This window comes from Bubalus bubalis, chromosome 12 (genome assembly GCF_019923935.1).
Source record: "Bubalus bubalis isolate 160015118507 breed Murrah chromosome 12, NDDB_SH_1, whole genome shotgun sequence".
Lineage (NCBI taxonomy): Eukaryota > Metazoa > Chordata > Mammalia > Artiodactyla > Bovidae > Bubalus > Bubalus bubalis.
Genome location: NC_059168.1, coordinates 4,264,977 through 4,282,363, shown reverse-complemented (window position 1 = coordinate 4,282,363; position 17,387 = coordinate 4,264,977). Strand labels below are relative to the sequence as shown.

Sequence of the window (17,387 nt, the reverse complement as noted above, 5' to 3'; positions counted from 1 at the left end):
GGTTTTAGGGAATGTAAATTGGTGCAGCTGCTATGGAAAACAGTATGGCGGTCCCTCAAAAAACTAAAAATAAAGTTGCCATATGATCCAGCAATTCCACTTCTGGGGATATAGCCAGAGAAAACTATAATTTGAAAAGATACATGCACCCCAGTGTTCATAGTAGCACTATTTACAATAGCCATGACATGTAGACAACCTAAATGTCCATTGCCAGATGAATGGAAAAGAAGATGTGGTACATACATACAATGGAATACTACTCAGCCATAAAAAAGAATGAAATAATGCCATGTGCAGAAACACAGATGGACCTAGAGATGATCGAACTAAGTGAAGTTAGATGGAGAAAGACAAATAATCATATATCACTTATGGATAGAATCTAAAACATGACACAGGGAATCCCCTGGTGGTCCAGAGGTTAGGATTCCAAGCTTTCACTTCTGAGTCTGTGGGTCCAATCCCTGGTTGGGGAACTAAGATCCCAAAAGCTGTCCAGTCAAAAGTAATAAAAATAATCAAACAAATGACACAAATTTATCTATGAAACAGAAACAGACTTCACAGACATAGAAAGCAAACTTGTGGTTGCCAAGCAGGCAGTAGGGAGTTTGGGGTTAGCAGATACAAACTATTATATGTAAAATGGGTAAACAATAATGTCCTACCATATGGAACAAGGGATTATATTCAGTATCTTGTGATAAACCATAATGGAAAAGAGTATGAAAAAGAATGTATATATGTATAACAGAATTAACATGACAGTGTAAATCAACTATACTTCAATAAAATAATTAAAAAAAAAAAAGAGTTAGGCTTTAGAGGGCAACCAATCTGGGTCAGGCCTAGGCTGTACCCCTTCCTACTATTCTACTAGGCTTGCTGCACAAGCTCAATGCATGTTAGCTGCAGTTGCTGTTGATGGGGAAGAGGCACAGTGACAAGTGGACACTGAGGATACAGCTGACTCATACTCCTTTGTATTGAAAAAGAACAGCATCTACTTGAATGACTGGTAAATATCTGTGACTGGAATTATTTACTCAGACCACAGACAATGCTTTGTGTGCAAACTGGTTGATTTGAGCCTGTTAGGGTAAATCACTCTCTGGGGTCATTGGACCATGGTGCCAGTACCTCTGATGCAGTAGAAGAATGTGGATTTTGGAATTTTGCAGTCCTGGGTTCACATCCCAGCTTTGCCAGGTCCTACACATGTAACCTTTGATAAATTGCTTAACTTCTCTGAGTCTCATTTCCTCATCTCTAAAATAAAGGATAATACCTATGGACATGACTGAGCGACTTCACTTTCACTTTTCACTTTCATGCATTGGAGAAGGAAATGGCAACCCCTTCCAGTGCTCTTGCCTGGAGAATCCCAGGGATGGGGCATCCTGGTGGGCTGCCATCTATGGGATCACACAGAGTCGGACACGACTGAAGTGACTCAGCAGCAGCAGCACAAGGTCGTTGGGAGGCTCAAACAATACAATGTCCCCAGCAACCTAATGGACTGCTGCTGCTGCTGCTAAGTTGCTTCCATCCTAATGGACGACGGGTGTCAAATAAATGCTCATTTGTAGTCTCATAACTTGGGCAAAGCTTCATAATCCACATGAGTTTGAAAGCCATTTTTTTAAACTGGAGAGGGCGTGGACATTAAGACCTTCATACCTAGAAGGACTGGAGGCGCCTTCTCTGAAAACAGGGAGAAGAATAAACTAAGCTCCACATTCAACAGTCCTTTCTGTGTTTTATGATTTCTTTTATTCTCTAGAGACAGCTTGAGTCTCTACCCAGTATCTCTTACCTAATTTAACTCTTCTCCCTTTCTTGATCTTTCTGCTTACTCCTAGCTGGTAAGCCCCACAGAAGCCCTGGCACTGGGAAGGCTATGAGCTGGGGCCATGGTCACTGGCAATAGCCCATGCACTCCCGAGGGCCATCTGGGAGCAGCTGAACCCATGCCAAACCGCTTTGTAAAGAGTGGCCCTGACCACGACGTTGACAGTAGTGGGGGAGCAGGGCCTGCACGAGTCATTTTCCTGATGGCTGGAGCATCATCCGTCAGGACAGCCCCACCCTTCTTCCCTGGAATGCCAGGCTGGAGGCCTTGTGAAGGGCTGACTATTCTACAAACCAGAGATGGATCCGGGCGGCAGCTAGTGCAGTGGGCTGAACGGAGATCAGCTTTTCCCAGGAGGTGTGGCTGCTCACTGCCAGGGAGCCTGGAAGTCGCTAGACTCAGGGCCTCTGTCTTCCCTGTCTCCTGCCCAGTCTCCCTCACACCTCTGTTCACCTGGCGGATGAATGAAAGAATGTGTACAGTCTTCGAAACTTCTCACACTGGTGGCAGGACCCGTGTCAGACTCTCCTCCCGTCTGGGAAATGTACTTTGCTCAGGACTTCCCTGGTGGTCCATTGGTTAAGAATCTGCCTTCCAAGGCAGGAGATGTGGGTTCCATCCCTGGTCAGGTAACTAAGATCCCACAAACTACGGGGCAACTAAGCCCCTGTGCCAAAACTAAAGAGAGGCCTGAGTGCCTCTCAAAGACCCAGTGCAGACACAAGCGAAAAAAGAACATCCCTTCCACTTCCTGTTTCTGGAGCTGCACAATGGGCCCCATCTTTTCCTACAAATCAGTGATGACAGTCCATTCTCGAAGAAATGTTCATCCCTGGCCAAATTTTGTTTTCACATTTCTTCAGAAGTTTGGGAAACCAGTACCCATATTTCTAGTTCCTGGCTTTTCACTGACATCTCAGGAGCAGGCAGACACTCTTATATTCGCTTGTCAGAGGCAGAATTGGAGCAAAGAGCCAAAAGGACCCTGTGACCGTGGAATGAAGAACAAAGAGCAGGAGGCTTAGCATTTCAGGTAAACAATCCAAGAGTGGCAGCTGCTAGTATTTCCTATTTATTTATCTTTTTAAGGCTAATTATCTGTTTCTTGTTCTCACATTCAGAAGATGTTTGCCTAGCACAACTTTAGAAACCCAGAAACAGTCCACCAAATATATACCTCCAGTACAACTTGGGGGTTCATTAGATTAATTGATTAATAGTGGTTAATATATGCTTTTAAATCCTTTTATTAAAAGGGCCACCTAAGCCCCGAGTACCATTATAATCAGGCCTAATGAGGTCAGTGGTTTATAGAGAGGGCTTTAAAGCATATATAAAGCTCCTCCCAGATCGGAGGTGCAGGATGAAGGTGAGAGAGACAGGCAAGTATGCATGCTGGTGTTTAAAAGCTCCTCCACAGCACAAGAGCTGCACTGAAGGCAGTGGATTGAAGTCAGGAAGACGGAAATTTGCTAATGGATTTTCGAACTTAAACCAACCTATGTTATAGAACCAAGGCCACCACTGTGTAAAGTCCTGACGGGTTGCTGCTGAGTTCAGAGGACCTTCTCAAAGAGAGACGAGAGATTTTTCTCTGCAAAGTCCCAAACCAGGTTAGTCCTAGCTTTATTGTGTTTTTTGTTTTTTAATTGGAGTATAATTGCTTTACAATGTTGTGTTAGTCTCTGCTGTACAATGAAGTATATCAGCTATAAGTATATACATATCCCCTCCCTATTAAGCCTCCCTCCCCAACTACCCCCACCCCTATCCCACTCCTGTAGGTCACAGAGCGCCAGTGAGCTCCCTGTGCTATATAGCAGGTTTCCACTAGCTATCTGTGTTACACATGGCGGTGTATATATGTCAATCCTAATCTCCCAATATAGCCAGTATGGAGAACAGTTTGGAGTCCTAGTCTTGTTATATCTTGTAAAACACATAAGCTGCTTTTTGAATGAAACCAAGAATAGAGCCCATGGAGGAAGAAATGGAGCACAGCAAACCTCTTCTGAGTCATGGTCTCAAAGGTTCCTCTTATCAAAAGTGGTTCCTTTTGATTTTCTCAGGAAACTAGTACAAGAATAGGAACAAAATTGTGGTGTGACCTTGTTTGGAGATGGATGGGAGTGTGTGTGTAGGTAACATATGTAAGTAGTTGTTCATAGACTCCTGTGATGATCAAGAGGGGTGGAACAGGAGGATGGGAGGAAGGCTGAAGAGGGAGGGGATATATGTATACTTATGCAGATGGTGACTGCAGCCTTGGAAGAAAAGTTATGACCAACCTAGACAGCATTTTAAAAGGCAGAGACATTACTTTGCCAACGAAGGTCCGTCTAGTCAAGGCTATGGTTTTTTCAGTGGTCATGTATGGATGTGAGAGTTGGACTATAAAGAAAGCTGAGCACCAAAGAATTGGTGCTTTTGAACTTTGGTGTTGGAGAAGACTCTTGAGAGTCTCTTGGACTGCATGGAGATCCAACCAGTCCATCCTAAAGGAATCAGTCCTGAATATTCATTGGAAGGACTGATGCTGAAGCTAAAACTCCAATACTTTGGCCACCTGATGCAAAGAACCGACTCATTTGAAAAGACCCTGATGCTGGGAAAGATTGAAGGTGGGAGGAGAAGGGGATGACAGAGGATGAGATGGCTGGATGGCATCACTGACTCAATGGACATGAGTTTGAGTAAGCTCCGGGAGTTGGTGATGGACAGGGAGGCCTGGCATGCTGCAGTCCATGGGGTCCCAGAGTCGGACATGACTGAGCGACTGAACTGAACTCACCTGATGACTGATTTGGGCTTCCCTGGTGCTCAGAGGTACAGAACCTGCCTACCAAAGCAGGAGAAGTAGGTTAGATCCCTGAGTCAGGAAGACCCCTTGGAAGAGGAAATGGCAACCCGCTCTAGTATTCTTGCCTGGGAAATCCCACAGACAGAGGAGCCTGGCGGGGCTACAATCCATGGGGCTGCAAGAGTTGGACATGTCTTAGGGAATAAATAGCAACAACATGGTTGATTCAGGCCACTGAATAGCAGAAACCAAAACAACATTGTAGAGCAATTATACCCCAATTTAAAAATAAATTTTAAAAAGATGTTCATGGGCTCATGTCAGTATGAAATCTGGTTAAAATGAGTTGGGAGTTGGTGCTTAGGATAGAGAGTGATCCAATGAACTGAGTCTATGAGAATAATATCTTGGACACAAAAAAAGGGCACTGAATTGAAAAGAAACTTTTTTAAGAAAATCAGAACTAGTTTCTTTAGGAAACTTTCAAGTTTTAAAATTAACCAGTTTCTCTTTTGAATCATCACAGGTGCTGTAGGATACGAGCCACCACCTACCATGCTCTCTTTTGCCCTGTTTGGGGGCCTTTTTGTCCTCATTGGTAAGTCCTTGATTGACATTTAGCACTGTTTACAAGGTGTCCACAAAAACATCTAGCCCCATCCAGCCCAGTCATAAATCAGAAATGGCAGTGATTATACGTCATGGGGTTGGGGGTGGGCTCTCCTGACAGGCCCAGCCATGAATCAGCTGCTTATTTCTATAATTAAGAGTGTTTTCTTGCCAAGCAAGTGGAGGTGTTATTGGAGGGAAATTATGGAACAGTGCTTTGTGAGGCAAGACATATGAAGAGAAAACTGTCAATTCCAGACAGTAAATAAGAGTTATATGAGTAAATAGAAAAAATTCTAGTCTGGGAGGAGTTTAGAAGAAAGAGTTCACATTCAGTCAGTATGATGCAACCAAAAAGGCATTTGGGGAGATACACACCAGTGGAAGTGCTTCTCAGGCGGCACTTGGTAAAGAACCCGCCTGCCGATGCAGGAGACGAGAGATGCAGGTTCCATCCCTGGGTCAGGAAGATCCTCTGGAGGAGGGCATGGCAGTCCACTCCCCTGCTCTTGCCTGGAGAATCCCATGCACAGAGGAGCCTGGTGGGCTACAGTCCATAGGGTTGCAAAGAGGCGGACATAATTTAAATGACTTAGCATGCACGCATAGAGTTTTTGTTTTTCATTTTTTTTAGAATGTCTGTTTCTCTATTTGATGTAATTTATTTTATTATAGAAATATTCATAAGATCAAAACAGACTTCAAGAGTGGAGTGGGGAGGTCAGTTAAGAGGCTGAACATTAAACCAGACCAGCCACGATGCTGGTTTTGGCTATGGTGTTAGCAGATGTGATGAGAAGTGGTCAGATTCGGGATGTGTGTTTTCTGTCTGCACCCTCACTCTCAAATCCCATGTTTCAGTTTTTAAAAATTAATTAATTTATTTTAATTGGAGGCCACTTACTTTACAACCCATGCTTCAATTTTACATGTGATCTGTGTCGTGGGACTCTGTCCATTCATTCACTCATATGTATTTTACACACACCCTGTAGGCACGAACACTATAAAACACCAAGGGCCAAGAGGGGAGTCAAGGCGATGCTCCTGCTCTCTGCCTCACATGGGAATCCACACAGCTTAAAGAAAGTAAGGGCTTTGCTGGTTTATGCTCCTTCTATAATCTAGATAGGCTTTCTCAGCATCCCGAGTTTACTTGATAGTTTCACTCTCTGCCCTTTTGGTTCATTTTTTAATTCCTTTTTTGCCTGTTTGTATATGGGAGAGAGAAGATTATGCCTGCATTTTTTATTTGTTTTGATGAGTTTGGCTTTTTAAAAATCACATACTTGTGAAGAGTTAATCTTTAGAGTTGTTTTGCTTTCCTTTGAAGATAAATATTACCTAACCTATCTGCCTACCAATGCAGGAGACGTGGGTTCAATCCCTGGGTTGGAAAGATCCCCTGGAAAAGGACATGGCAATCTGCTCCAGTATTCTTGCTGGGGAAATCCCATTGACAGAGGAGCCTGGTGGGCTACAGTCCATGGGATCACAAAAGAGCCAGGCATGATTTAGTGACTAAACATTTGCAAGGAAGAGTTCCACTGACTTTGTGCCTAATTCTAAGAAAGTCTCTAGAATTTATACTGTCTAGTTGATCAGAACTGATCTATGGGAAAATGGTAAAATCCACCTCTCTAGTTAAAAACACCATTCACAACACTAAGTGAAACACAGGTTTTCACAGCAAATGTTTTAACAAATATTATTTGTTACAACAAAAATTTGTGGTCTTAAGGCACAATTCAGCCATCCTCAGAGAAGGCGATGGCACCCCACTCCAGTACTCTTGCCTGGAAGACCCTATGGACGGAGGAGCCTGGTGGGCTGCAGTCCATGGGGTCGCTAGGAGTCGGATACGACTGAGCGACTTCACTTTCACTTTTCACTTTCATGCATTGGGGAAGGAAATGGCAACCCATTCCAGTGTTCTTGCCTGGAGAATCCCAGGGACGGGGGAGCCTGTTGGGCTGCCATCTATGGGGTCGCACAGAGTAGGACACAACTGAAGCGACTTAGCAGCAGCAGCAGCAGCAACAACTACTAGAAGAAACTTTTCAACTTATAGACAAGCTTCTTATCTCCTTCAGTAAATAGAAACTCACTTCATAATAACAAAATAAAAAATAAGAATAGATTTAACTTAAATCTAATAGTAAGTTAAATTTTATTTCCAATTTTCTTATTTAGACTTAGATAGAAACTCAACTTCACAGAAAAATGATATCAAATTACTATTTTAAGCGAATGATAGCCTTCTTTCTTTAAGCGAATGATACTCTTCTTTCTTATCTTCCTAAACAAAAGCCATTATGAATTCAGATGTTTACATTTCCAGAAGCACTTGTGTCTTAAAAATTTTCTCCAAGTTTTTACTTAAAACTCTATTGGCAGTTTTCATTCTGATGAAGATTGCAGCAAATGTTTTTGAGACCTATAAGAACTGATTGTCATAATACTTCGAACAAAATTTAGAATTAAGGGTAGTATTCAATTTTTTTAAGGTTGGACTAGAGTGGGAAGAGGGAATCTTCTGTTCGGTTCCATCTAGTGAGCCATTCTGGGGTCTTGGAGAGGGGTTTGGGAGGATTAAGCCTATGGCTTTGCCATTGGTTTAGTAATGCTCATAAGAGCAACTCAAGCAGTATTTCCTCCAAGGTTTCATGTGAATTATCATTCTGCCCTACAGGCACTTCTAGGGGCTCACACTCCTTCACTCACACAATGAGTCCTCGCCTGCACTTCCGCCTGTACCATGGCTGCTACGGAGACGTCATGATCATGGAGACCCCTGGTATCCCCTGTGATAACACCAGGATGATTGCCTGTGGTGAGTGTAAGGCCATGCAAGCATCTGGCCAGCCTCCTTTCATCATTTTCAGATTCTTTCTTAGGAAGTAGCTGTATTTTGAGAAGGTCATTTTTATAGCTGCATTATCAAAATAAAAAACTAGAGGAAAACAGAATCCCGACCCATCTAACAAACTTCTTCTGTTTTCCCTTCATCCTTTCCAAACCTGATCCAGATGTGTTTACTTCTACATAGTAAAATGTCCATTTCTGGCTCTGTTTTCCATCTGTTGCTGGGTTTGTTTCACATTACAACACAAGCATCTTGGGCAAGGCTCCCTGTATGTCCTCTCCTGGTCTTCTGTTCCGAAGACTCTTCACATTATCTCAGTATTAGCACGTCAGAGTTTAAAGCAACTGCAAGGTCAATCTAATCCTACCTTCCCAATTTACAGATCAGACAATTGAGCCTTAGCAAGGAGGAAGGACTTCCCAAGGTTCCGGGGCTAGAGAGCAGCAGAACCAGACTCAAACTTAGGTTGGCTGACTTCATGTCCAAGACTTCCCCTCTTGCACCAAATGTGGCTGAAAACAGAAGAACAATAAAGAAAGCGCAAGTGATATCTATCTGGGCTATGGACCTTTCCGGGTTTATGCAATCAGAGATCAAAAATGTCCTAAAATGGTTGTCCCAAGCCTGAGGGGCTACAGTCAGGAGCTGTGGCTTACTTATTAAACTGAAAAAGAGTTCTCTTATGAAGTGGAGAACACCTTTTATTTTCTATTGACTCAGGCATCCGTGGTTCTGAGATGTTTGCTGAGATGGATTTGAAGGCCTTACAGTCTTACCAAATTCTGATCAAAGAAATTGGACTGCGGCACTGCGTGGACCCTGCTCTCATTGCAGCCATCATCTCTCGAGAAAGCCACGGTGGAACCATCCTGCTGGATGGCTGGGACCACACAGGACTTAAATTTGGCCTGATGCAGGTACTCAAGCCCCACTCCATCCTTCCTGATAGATCATTTGCATCTATTTGCATTTATCCTAGGCTTTAAAACACTGGTACTTGCACGGTTTCTGCTGGTAATTCTGTAACATGTCAAGATATACCAGTTATTTGATATCTTTTTAAAAAAGTATCTTATGGGTTTTATAACTACAATTTTCAATGAATACTATGCAATATACTTAAATTGAGAAAATCTTATTAAAAAAAGGGCACTATTACCAGTATCCACTTGAGGTTCATGAAATAGTAAATTTCATCCATGTAGATCAAAACATTATAATGAAGTCCTACTTGAACCAAATTGTTCGTTAGGCAATTTGGAGGAAGGGGACCCAAAATTTCAGAATATTTGCTTCCAGGCTTTTATTATTTATTTATTTTAAAATTCATATTTAATTATTTTTCGACTGTGTCACACAGCTTGTAGGATCTTTGTTCCCTGACCAGGGATTGAACCTGGGCTCCAGAAGCGAAGTCACCAAATCCCAACCACTGGACCACCAGGGGATTCCACCAGGCTTTATTTTGAATGGTCTGAGAAACCCAGACTTCCAGTCTCCCTACTTAGAAAAAAGATATTTTTGACTGCAAATATCTAGACTTTGGGTGCTCATCATTTGTTTTAAAACAACTTTTTCCTTTATGTATTTGTTAATATTTGAGTGCTTAACTAAAACTATGCCACACCCAGTTCTCCCAAATCTTACTTTGTTTTTCAGACTCTCTTTCCCGTGAAAGAAAGGACATTTAGAATTGATTCTGTGGAAACAGAGAAAAGGGGCAAGGCGGTGCCCATGACCTTGAACATAAGGAGTAGAAATCAGGACAGCAGAAACCTGTGTTGCTCCATTCAGATGCTGACATTCTTATCTGAATTTTCTAGCTTGATAAAAAAATTCATCATCCTGTTGGTACCTGGGATGGCAAAGAACACCTTTTGCAGGCTGTTGGGATTCTCACAGACAGTATTAAGGCAATCCAGAAAAAATTCCCCAGCTGGAGTGTGGCTCAACACCTCAAAGGTAGGCCAGATGTGTAGTGCTTTGTTTAGAAGAGCGGTGAGTGAGAGCCCTGAAGGCGGGTGTGCCCTGGGCTTTCCTGGGCCTATGCCCACCAGGGCAGCACTGGCCCTGGGAGAAGCCTAAATGCTTCTGACGCACTGAGCTCCCTGGAGTGGTCTTCTTTTCTGCTTGCATTCCCCTTCTGCCAGACATTGGGGTTCCTTTTACATCTCTCCTTGGTTCTCCTTTTTAAAAAAACATTTACTTATTTATGGCTGTGCTGGGTCTTCGTTGCTGCATGCAGGATTTTCTATAGTTGTGGCAGCTGGAGGCTACTCTCTAGTTGCGGAGCACAGGCTTCTCACCGTGGAGGCGTGGTGGCATGGGCTCTAGGCATGCGGGCTTCAGAAGTTGCAGCACATGGGCTCAGTGGTTGCGGCTTGGGAGCTCCAGAGCACAGGCTTAGTAGTTGTGGTTCACAGGCTTAGTTGCCCCTATGGCATGTGGGATCTTCCAGGACCAGGGATCAAACCTGTGTCCCCTGGCTTGGCAGGGGATTTTTAACCACTGGACCACCAGGGAAGACTTCTCACTGGTCCTTGAGCCAATCATTGGTCCTTGAGTGATGCCCTGAGAGTTAGTGTGATCGTTTAAAAGAATATGTTTGCCTTTCTCTGATGGGTTTTTTCCCCCTGGTGCAAGAAACTGTTGCCCACTTTCTGAATTGTTGGGATGAATGTTCACCCCGTGAGCATCCTCAGTGACAGCAGGGCTTTAAGTACCATGATGTGTACAGGGAAAGATGCCTTCTAGGCTGATCACAGACCACCTCAGGTTCAGCATCTCCCAGACTGAATCAACTCACTTTGCCTGCTTGCTCAGTCATACCTGACTCTTCGCCCCCATGGACTGTAGCCCACCAGGCTCCTCTGTCCATGCACTTTCCCAGACAAGAATACTGGAGAGGGTTGCCATTTCCTTCTCCAGGGGATCTTCCCAACCCAGGGATCCCACATGTCTTGCATCTCCTGCATTGGCAGGTGGGTTGTTTACCAGTTGAGCCACAGGGAAGCAAATTAACTCACTAGCCTCCCATTATACGTTTGCTTTTTCTTCGTATTTTCTGTCTCTGTGGAAGGCACAATAATATACCCAGTCATCCTGGCCAGAACAACCAGATTGTTTTCTGAGGTTCCCTGGTTCCTTCTCCTTTTACATCCAACCACACCTCCTACGGACCCATCGTATGCAAGTACCTCTCTCCTTCCACACTTTACAGCCTCCTGATTTTTGAATAAACAGTTTCTATAGTCTATTTCAAGGTCCTAGGAGGCAGGGATCAGGGCCAGGGGTCTTTTTTTCTAGACATCCAAGCAGAGCACGGTTATGTTAAACACATGAGTAACTACTAAAGATTAACCTTCCAGGGTATATAACACACACATGCATACTGCACACATACCCCTACAAAGAAATGAGTGTGTCTCGGGCATCATTGTGCAGTGTGCAAGTCGGTGTGGCACCCATCCTGGTGCACAGTAGTTGCTTAAAAACATTTATTGAATGAATGAGTGGATAAATGAGTTACTGAAGGACTGAGACAATGCTCCAAGTATTCTTAGAGTGAAGATTGGTAAAGAAATGAGAAGCAAATCTGACGTTTGCAGCAAGAAAACAAAAGCCTCTAGAAAAAGAGAGACAGAAGGAAAGCAATCTGGAATTTTCTCAGTGACTCTTGAGGAAGTAGATCTTCTGAGGAGGGGAGGAAGGGGAAAGAAGATCTGGGACTATGCTTTTGGAGATTTGCTCATAGCTTACTTCTGTTGAAAGTTAATTTTTCAACCCGAACCTCTGGTTTCATTTCAGGTGGTCTCTCAGCCTTCAAGTCAGGAACTGAAGCCATTGCCACCTCCGCAGACATACAGGCTGACTATGTCAATGATGTTTTAGCCCGAGCTAAGTTCTATAAGAAGCACGGCTTCTAGACAAAGCTCCATGGGCGGGCCAGGTTGGTAGGTTGTACCCAATGCTGGCAAAGGAATGGTTGCATTTAAGACAAAAAATTCATTTCCTACTCTTCTTCATGCAAATAAGCATAAAAAAAGGAAAATCCATCCAGTTCACATTGTTTCCCATGAGATATATATAGATATATTCATAATTACTGTGCAGTAAAAGTGAATATCACAGTAAATGATGTATTCTTACCATATTCTTAGGAATAAGTCTACCTATTCCAGCAGGGCCTCATTTTAGCCCACAATTTTTCTTTTCTTGACTATACCACACAGCATGTGGGATCTTAGTTCCCTGACCAGGGATCGAACCTGTGCCCCCTGCAGTAGAAGCACAGAGTCTTAACCACTGGACCACCAGGAAGTCCTAGCTCATGATTTCAATGCCCACATACTCCCTGTCTTATCAGAATTACTAATAAGAAGAGAGCCTGACCTGAGCCTTGGACCTCCTCCCAGCATCTGCTCAAGCCCCTGGAGCTTTGCTTGTGAGGGATGCCTGACTCATAAGCCAACCTGGGAGATGGCGGAGAAACCCTCGAATTCCCAGGGTGGAATTTGAGCTCCCTGGGCACCTGAGAGCCAACCTCGGTGAAGCTAATCCTCCTCAAGGACCGCATCCCTCAGGCCCACTCCTGCCTCCTATGTCTTCTTCCTCTTCTTTGATGAAGATCCGGGGACTGGCTTCTCTTCTTCCCTTTTTTGTCAGTAGTTACTGCCACATGCTCTTTCAAGGGGTCCATTCTCCACAAAATGTGGCCGAAGATAAGCATATTGGGCCTGAATTTGTTATGGTTCTTTAGGTGCAAGTAAAAGCCAATCCTCGGAACTTTAAGCAATAAAAGGAAATTACTGCAAGGCTATCAAAAGTCTCACAGAGCCAAAGAGAAGATCAAGGACAAGAAGAGAAACCGGGCAACTCTGGACTCTGGGTAGCAGGAACCAGTTGACCGTGCTTTGTAGCAGCCTACTGCGTGAATGAACTAGTGCGCTCACTGCATAAATGAACTCCAGTGCCTTTTTCTCCCATCCTTTCACCATTCTGCTTCACTTTTATCATCCCAGGGGAGAGACTCTGATGGACTATCTTGGATCATACACATACCTACGGGCTGGCTGCTTTGCTTTTTGGTCTTGCCCAGACCACCTACCATGGAGAAGAGACATTCCTCCTGAAACCTCAGGTAGAGTGCGGCTTTTACTTCCATACTCAGGAGAAAACACCAGTAACATGTTGGATTGTAAAGTTCTCAAAGTCCCTGCCGATGTGGTCCCTGCTGGGCCTTTAACTTCCTTCAGAGATGTTTGATGAATGTTTCTATGCATCACTTCTTTTTCTGAGGAGGAATCAAAATCATACCCACCTGACTTCCCTGGTCCAGTGGATAAGAATCTGCCTGTCAATATAGGGGACAGGGATTCGATCCCTGGGCTGGGAAGATCCCACCTGCTCTGAGACTACTGAGTGTGTGTGCTGCAACCACTGAGCCCTTGTGCCTTACAGCCTGCGCTCCCCAGAAAGAGAAGTCACCGCAATGAGAAGCCCTGGCACGGCAACAAAGAGTAGCCCCCCTCACCGAGACTAGAGAAAGCCCTCGAGCAGCAACCAAGGCTCAGCACAGCCAAAAAAAAAAATCATAACCGCCTACATCTGACCCCCCTGGACAAAGCCAGGTAAACCCTTCTCTGCTCAGTGATCTCTCAACCCTGCCTGAAGATGTGACCCAGGCAGAACTGGGACCCCCGTGTTTCGCTGGGGCAGAGCCAATAGTGTGGCAGCCTTGCAGTATACAGGCCAGCATCTTCTATGACCAGATGAGGACCATGCTGTATCAGCTGTTAAATATTTTGATTATTATCTCTGCATATAGGCAATCCAGGACATTCTTTAGACATTCACTTTGCTCAAGAATGAATTCTTCTGTGGGGGAAAACACAAACATGTTCTCCATTTAATTGCAAACTCCTTCTATGTCACCACTAAAACAATAAAGTACACCCAGGTGAGATCATTTCAAAATAATTTAAAAACAAGAAACAGCATGATGACCTACGACTGAGATGCCAGATGTTGTAGAGGAGAGTCCATATTTAAGGTGTCTTAGTTTGGTTACCATAGCAGTAGACCCTGACCCTGACCCTGACCCTCAGGCGCAGGTGGTTTATTGGAGTGGTGCAGGGAATGCTGGTAGGAAGTGGCTCGGGGATACAGGGAAGGGAGACAACTCATAAAACATATGTCATCAAGCTGGCTACCACAGTGGGCACTGGCGTTTGGTCCTCCAAGCAAACATCAAGGAACTGTACAAAACACACACTGCAGAATTATTAATATTACACTCTAGGGACAAGGAGCTGGGGTATTTATGCATCAACTTCTAAGAGCCATTGACCGAGTATCTGCCTGTTGAGGCGAGAGCAGGTTAGTTCTTTGCTCTTCTGGTCTGCCGTGCAACTAGGCAGTGTACTTACCTGCACTTCCAAGGGAAGGAGGCCGTAGATGGCGACATGCAGATCCTGGCAGTTGTAAATCAACTGAGAATCCTGAAATGTCTAGGGACACAGGAAGGCCCTTGCCTGTGTATAGGGCACTCTCCGGAAAACCTCTCTCCTCCCTCTAGCCTGTGCTGTTGCTTCAGTCCTGTTCAACTCTTTGTTATCCCATGGGCTCCTCTGTCTATGGATTCTCCAGGCAAGAATACTGGAGTGGGTTGCCATGCCCTCCTTCAGGGGATCTTCTCGACCCAGGCATTGAACCCGTGTCTCTTATTTCTCCTACGTGTTCAATCACTGGTCAGGGAACTAAGATCCTGACCATCTCCCTGACCCCAAAACAAACCTCACAAATGCCTGGAACAGAGGCTGGCTTTAGTCAAAGGAACACAAAGGAAGGCCTGGCCAATGAGGGAGACAAAACACAAAGAACAAAACACAGATTAAAGTGTGAAAGGAATTATGCCACGTGGACATTCCTGCTGCTTGGGTTCACTCAATACGTTCCTCAGAAAAGCTATGCTGTTTATTTTTAAGATGAAAGGTTAAAACATGGCTGAAGCTTTAAAAATGTGAAGGGCAGAAAGGGATGGGGAGGCATGGTTTCGGATTGTGCCTTTGAGGTTAAAGAGCCTGAACGCTTTACAACAGGGGTCCCCAACCTCCAGGACCTAATGCCTGGTGATCTGAAGTGGAGCTGATGTAATAATAGAAACAAAGTGCACAATAAATGGAATGCACTTGAATCATCCTGAAGCCACATCCCCACCCCCAGTCCGTGGAAACATTGTCTTCCAGGAAACCGGTCCCCGGTGCCACAAAGGTTAGGGACCACTGTTTTACACGCATCTGCAGTCTCTGGCATCCTGAGAAGGGCTGCCACCGGAATCTGGGTGTGAATTGCTTTTCATTTCTGTTCCACTTGTTTATCTTTTTTGCTGGTTGCCTGGGGTTGAATTCCTATTTGATTGAGAAGCTCAAATTTAACAGCAGCAAAGAGTAGCAACACCACTCCAGTGCTTGGCTTTGTCAAATCCATTTTGAGTGTAATTATCATTGAGGAAAAACAGCTTTTCTCATTTTTTAAAGAATGAAATAAGTTTCTGGAGGCTGTTCACTGTAATTTGAAACTAGCAAAACCATACGGAGCCATGACTGTCAGCATCCCATCTTATCTGTTTGCACATCCCAAGTCAATGCTGTGAAAATCAACAGGTTTGGCTTCCCTAATTCTCCATGTGGCTCTGTTCCTAACCATGTCTTCTCCTCTCCTAATTCTCGTTCCCACTATGTCCTTCACTCAGTCTCTCACACTCATGGTCCTTCCCTCTGCAGGACCTGTGCTCCTCCACCTGTTCCCCAGGTTGTCTGCCCCTTCTGAACTCTTAGGTCTACACAAACCTCTCCATTTCCTAAGGGTCTTCCATGGGCTTGGCGTCCCCTCCTGCTGCCTCTATTTCCAAGCCTTCCGTCACTACCTCCTGCCTTTTTCCTGTACTGAATTCTAAAATTAAGACAAAGATATGTTACAAAGTGAACTCTCGGTCAAGGTATTTCAAAGATGTGCTGCTTCTGACATAAGGAACTAGAGCCAGAGAATCTGGATTAGCCTTTTCACAGGTAAAAAACAAAAATTCCTTATCGCTTACAGCTTTGAGGAGGTTTTTTGGACTCCTCTCTAAAGAAAAAGAGTTCCCTGCTCAGGTATCCTTTGAGCTTTGTGTCCATGGATCTAAAATTAAAATGATCAGATAAAAATTTTGTTCCAACATGTGTTCCTATCCTTTATTAAAATAGAAAGCATACTAATTAGGTTAAATTGGATTATGCACACACATTTTTAGTTTCATTTTCTTGCAAAAATATAATTAACGGATCTTAGGATTGTCCCGGGTTCTGGAATGTTTTGACAAGAGTATCTTAGGGGAAAAAGATACATCTTAAGTGCAATACAGTCCTGAAGGTATTGCTGTGGGGTTTATGAGTGAACAAAACACAGTTTTCCTCACAGTTGCACAACATCGTGGTGCTTGTGAAGACTTTCCTGTATGTGCAGTGCATGGGTTGTTTTAGTTTCTATTATCTATCTTTCTAGCATCTGTCTCTGCTCTTATTTACAGAGCAGTGCTAAGAGATAGGGTCTATTACCATGCTGTCTCTTATCCTCGGCATTCTTTGAAGACAGGTGAAGAGCATGAGGCTCTATGGATGGTTCTGGGCCTTGGGGGTCCTCCCAGAGGGATCTGGGGAGAGTGACCACACCTTGGAGATTGTGGATGCCTTAACTATCATCACCAGGGAAGACCTCTGAAAAGTCCTGAGGTCTAGTACCCCAAGTGAGAGCAGAGTTGGAGGGGGAAGTTGTGAGAGTCATGGGTATCTTCGGAGTATGGAAGATGCAATCTGAGAGGAGAGAAGCCTTCTGCTCAAAGAGCAAAGGGGTGAACGTCCACCTCAGAGTGTGTTTCAATAGCAGCTTTATATGCAAAGTGTACATTAGTACCCTTATTAGTAAAGGTATTACTCATTGAATACTGATCAGTGATGGCAAATTAATCTTATTCTATAATGAGTGTACTGTGTATGTGAAAGTCGCTCAGTCATGTTTGACTCTTTTCGACCCCAGACTGCAACCTGCCAGACTCCCCTGTCCATGGGATTCTCCAGGCAAGAATACTGGAGTGGGTTGCCATTTCCTCCTCCAGGGAATCTTCCTGATTCAGGGGTTGAATCCATGTCTCCTGCATTAGCAGGCATATTCTTTATCACTGAGCCACCAGGGAAGCCCCCATAATTGACACATAATAC

General features: G+C 44.2%; 1 protein-coding gene and 1 non-coding gene across 2 annotated transcripts; one reads left to right on the top strand and one right to left on the bottom strand.

The window, feature by feature from the left end:
• Positions 1 to 3,331: 3,331 nt before the first annotated feature.
• LYG2 (lysozyme g2) lies at positions 3,332 to 12,633 on the top strand. Its single transcript, XM_044925648.2, has 7 exons — positions 3,332 to 3,468; positions 5,182 to 5,253; positions 7,957 to 8,097; positions 8,851 to 9,047; positions 9,954 to 10,092; positions 11,938 to 12,083; positions 12,497 to 12,633. The coding sequence occupies exons 2-6, from the start codon at positions 5,211 to 5,213 to the stop codon at positions 12,054 to 12,056; spliced, it is 639 nt and encodes a 212-aa protein (XP_044781583.2). The 5' UTR covers positions 3,332 to 3,468; positions 5,182 to 5,210; the 3' UTR covers positions 12,057 to 12,083; positions 12,497 to 12,633.
• On the bottom strand, positions 12,378 to 12,450 carry TRNAR-UCU. Its single transcript has one exon. It is a non-coding gene; the product is annotated as a tRNA-Arg (tRNA).
• Positions 12,634 to 17,387: the final 4,754 nt, after the last annotated feature.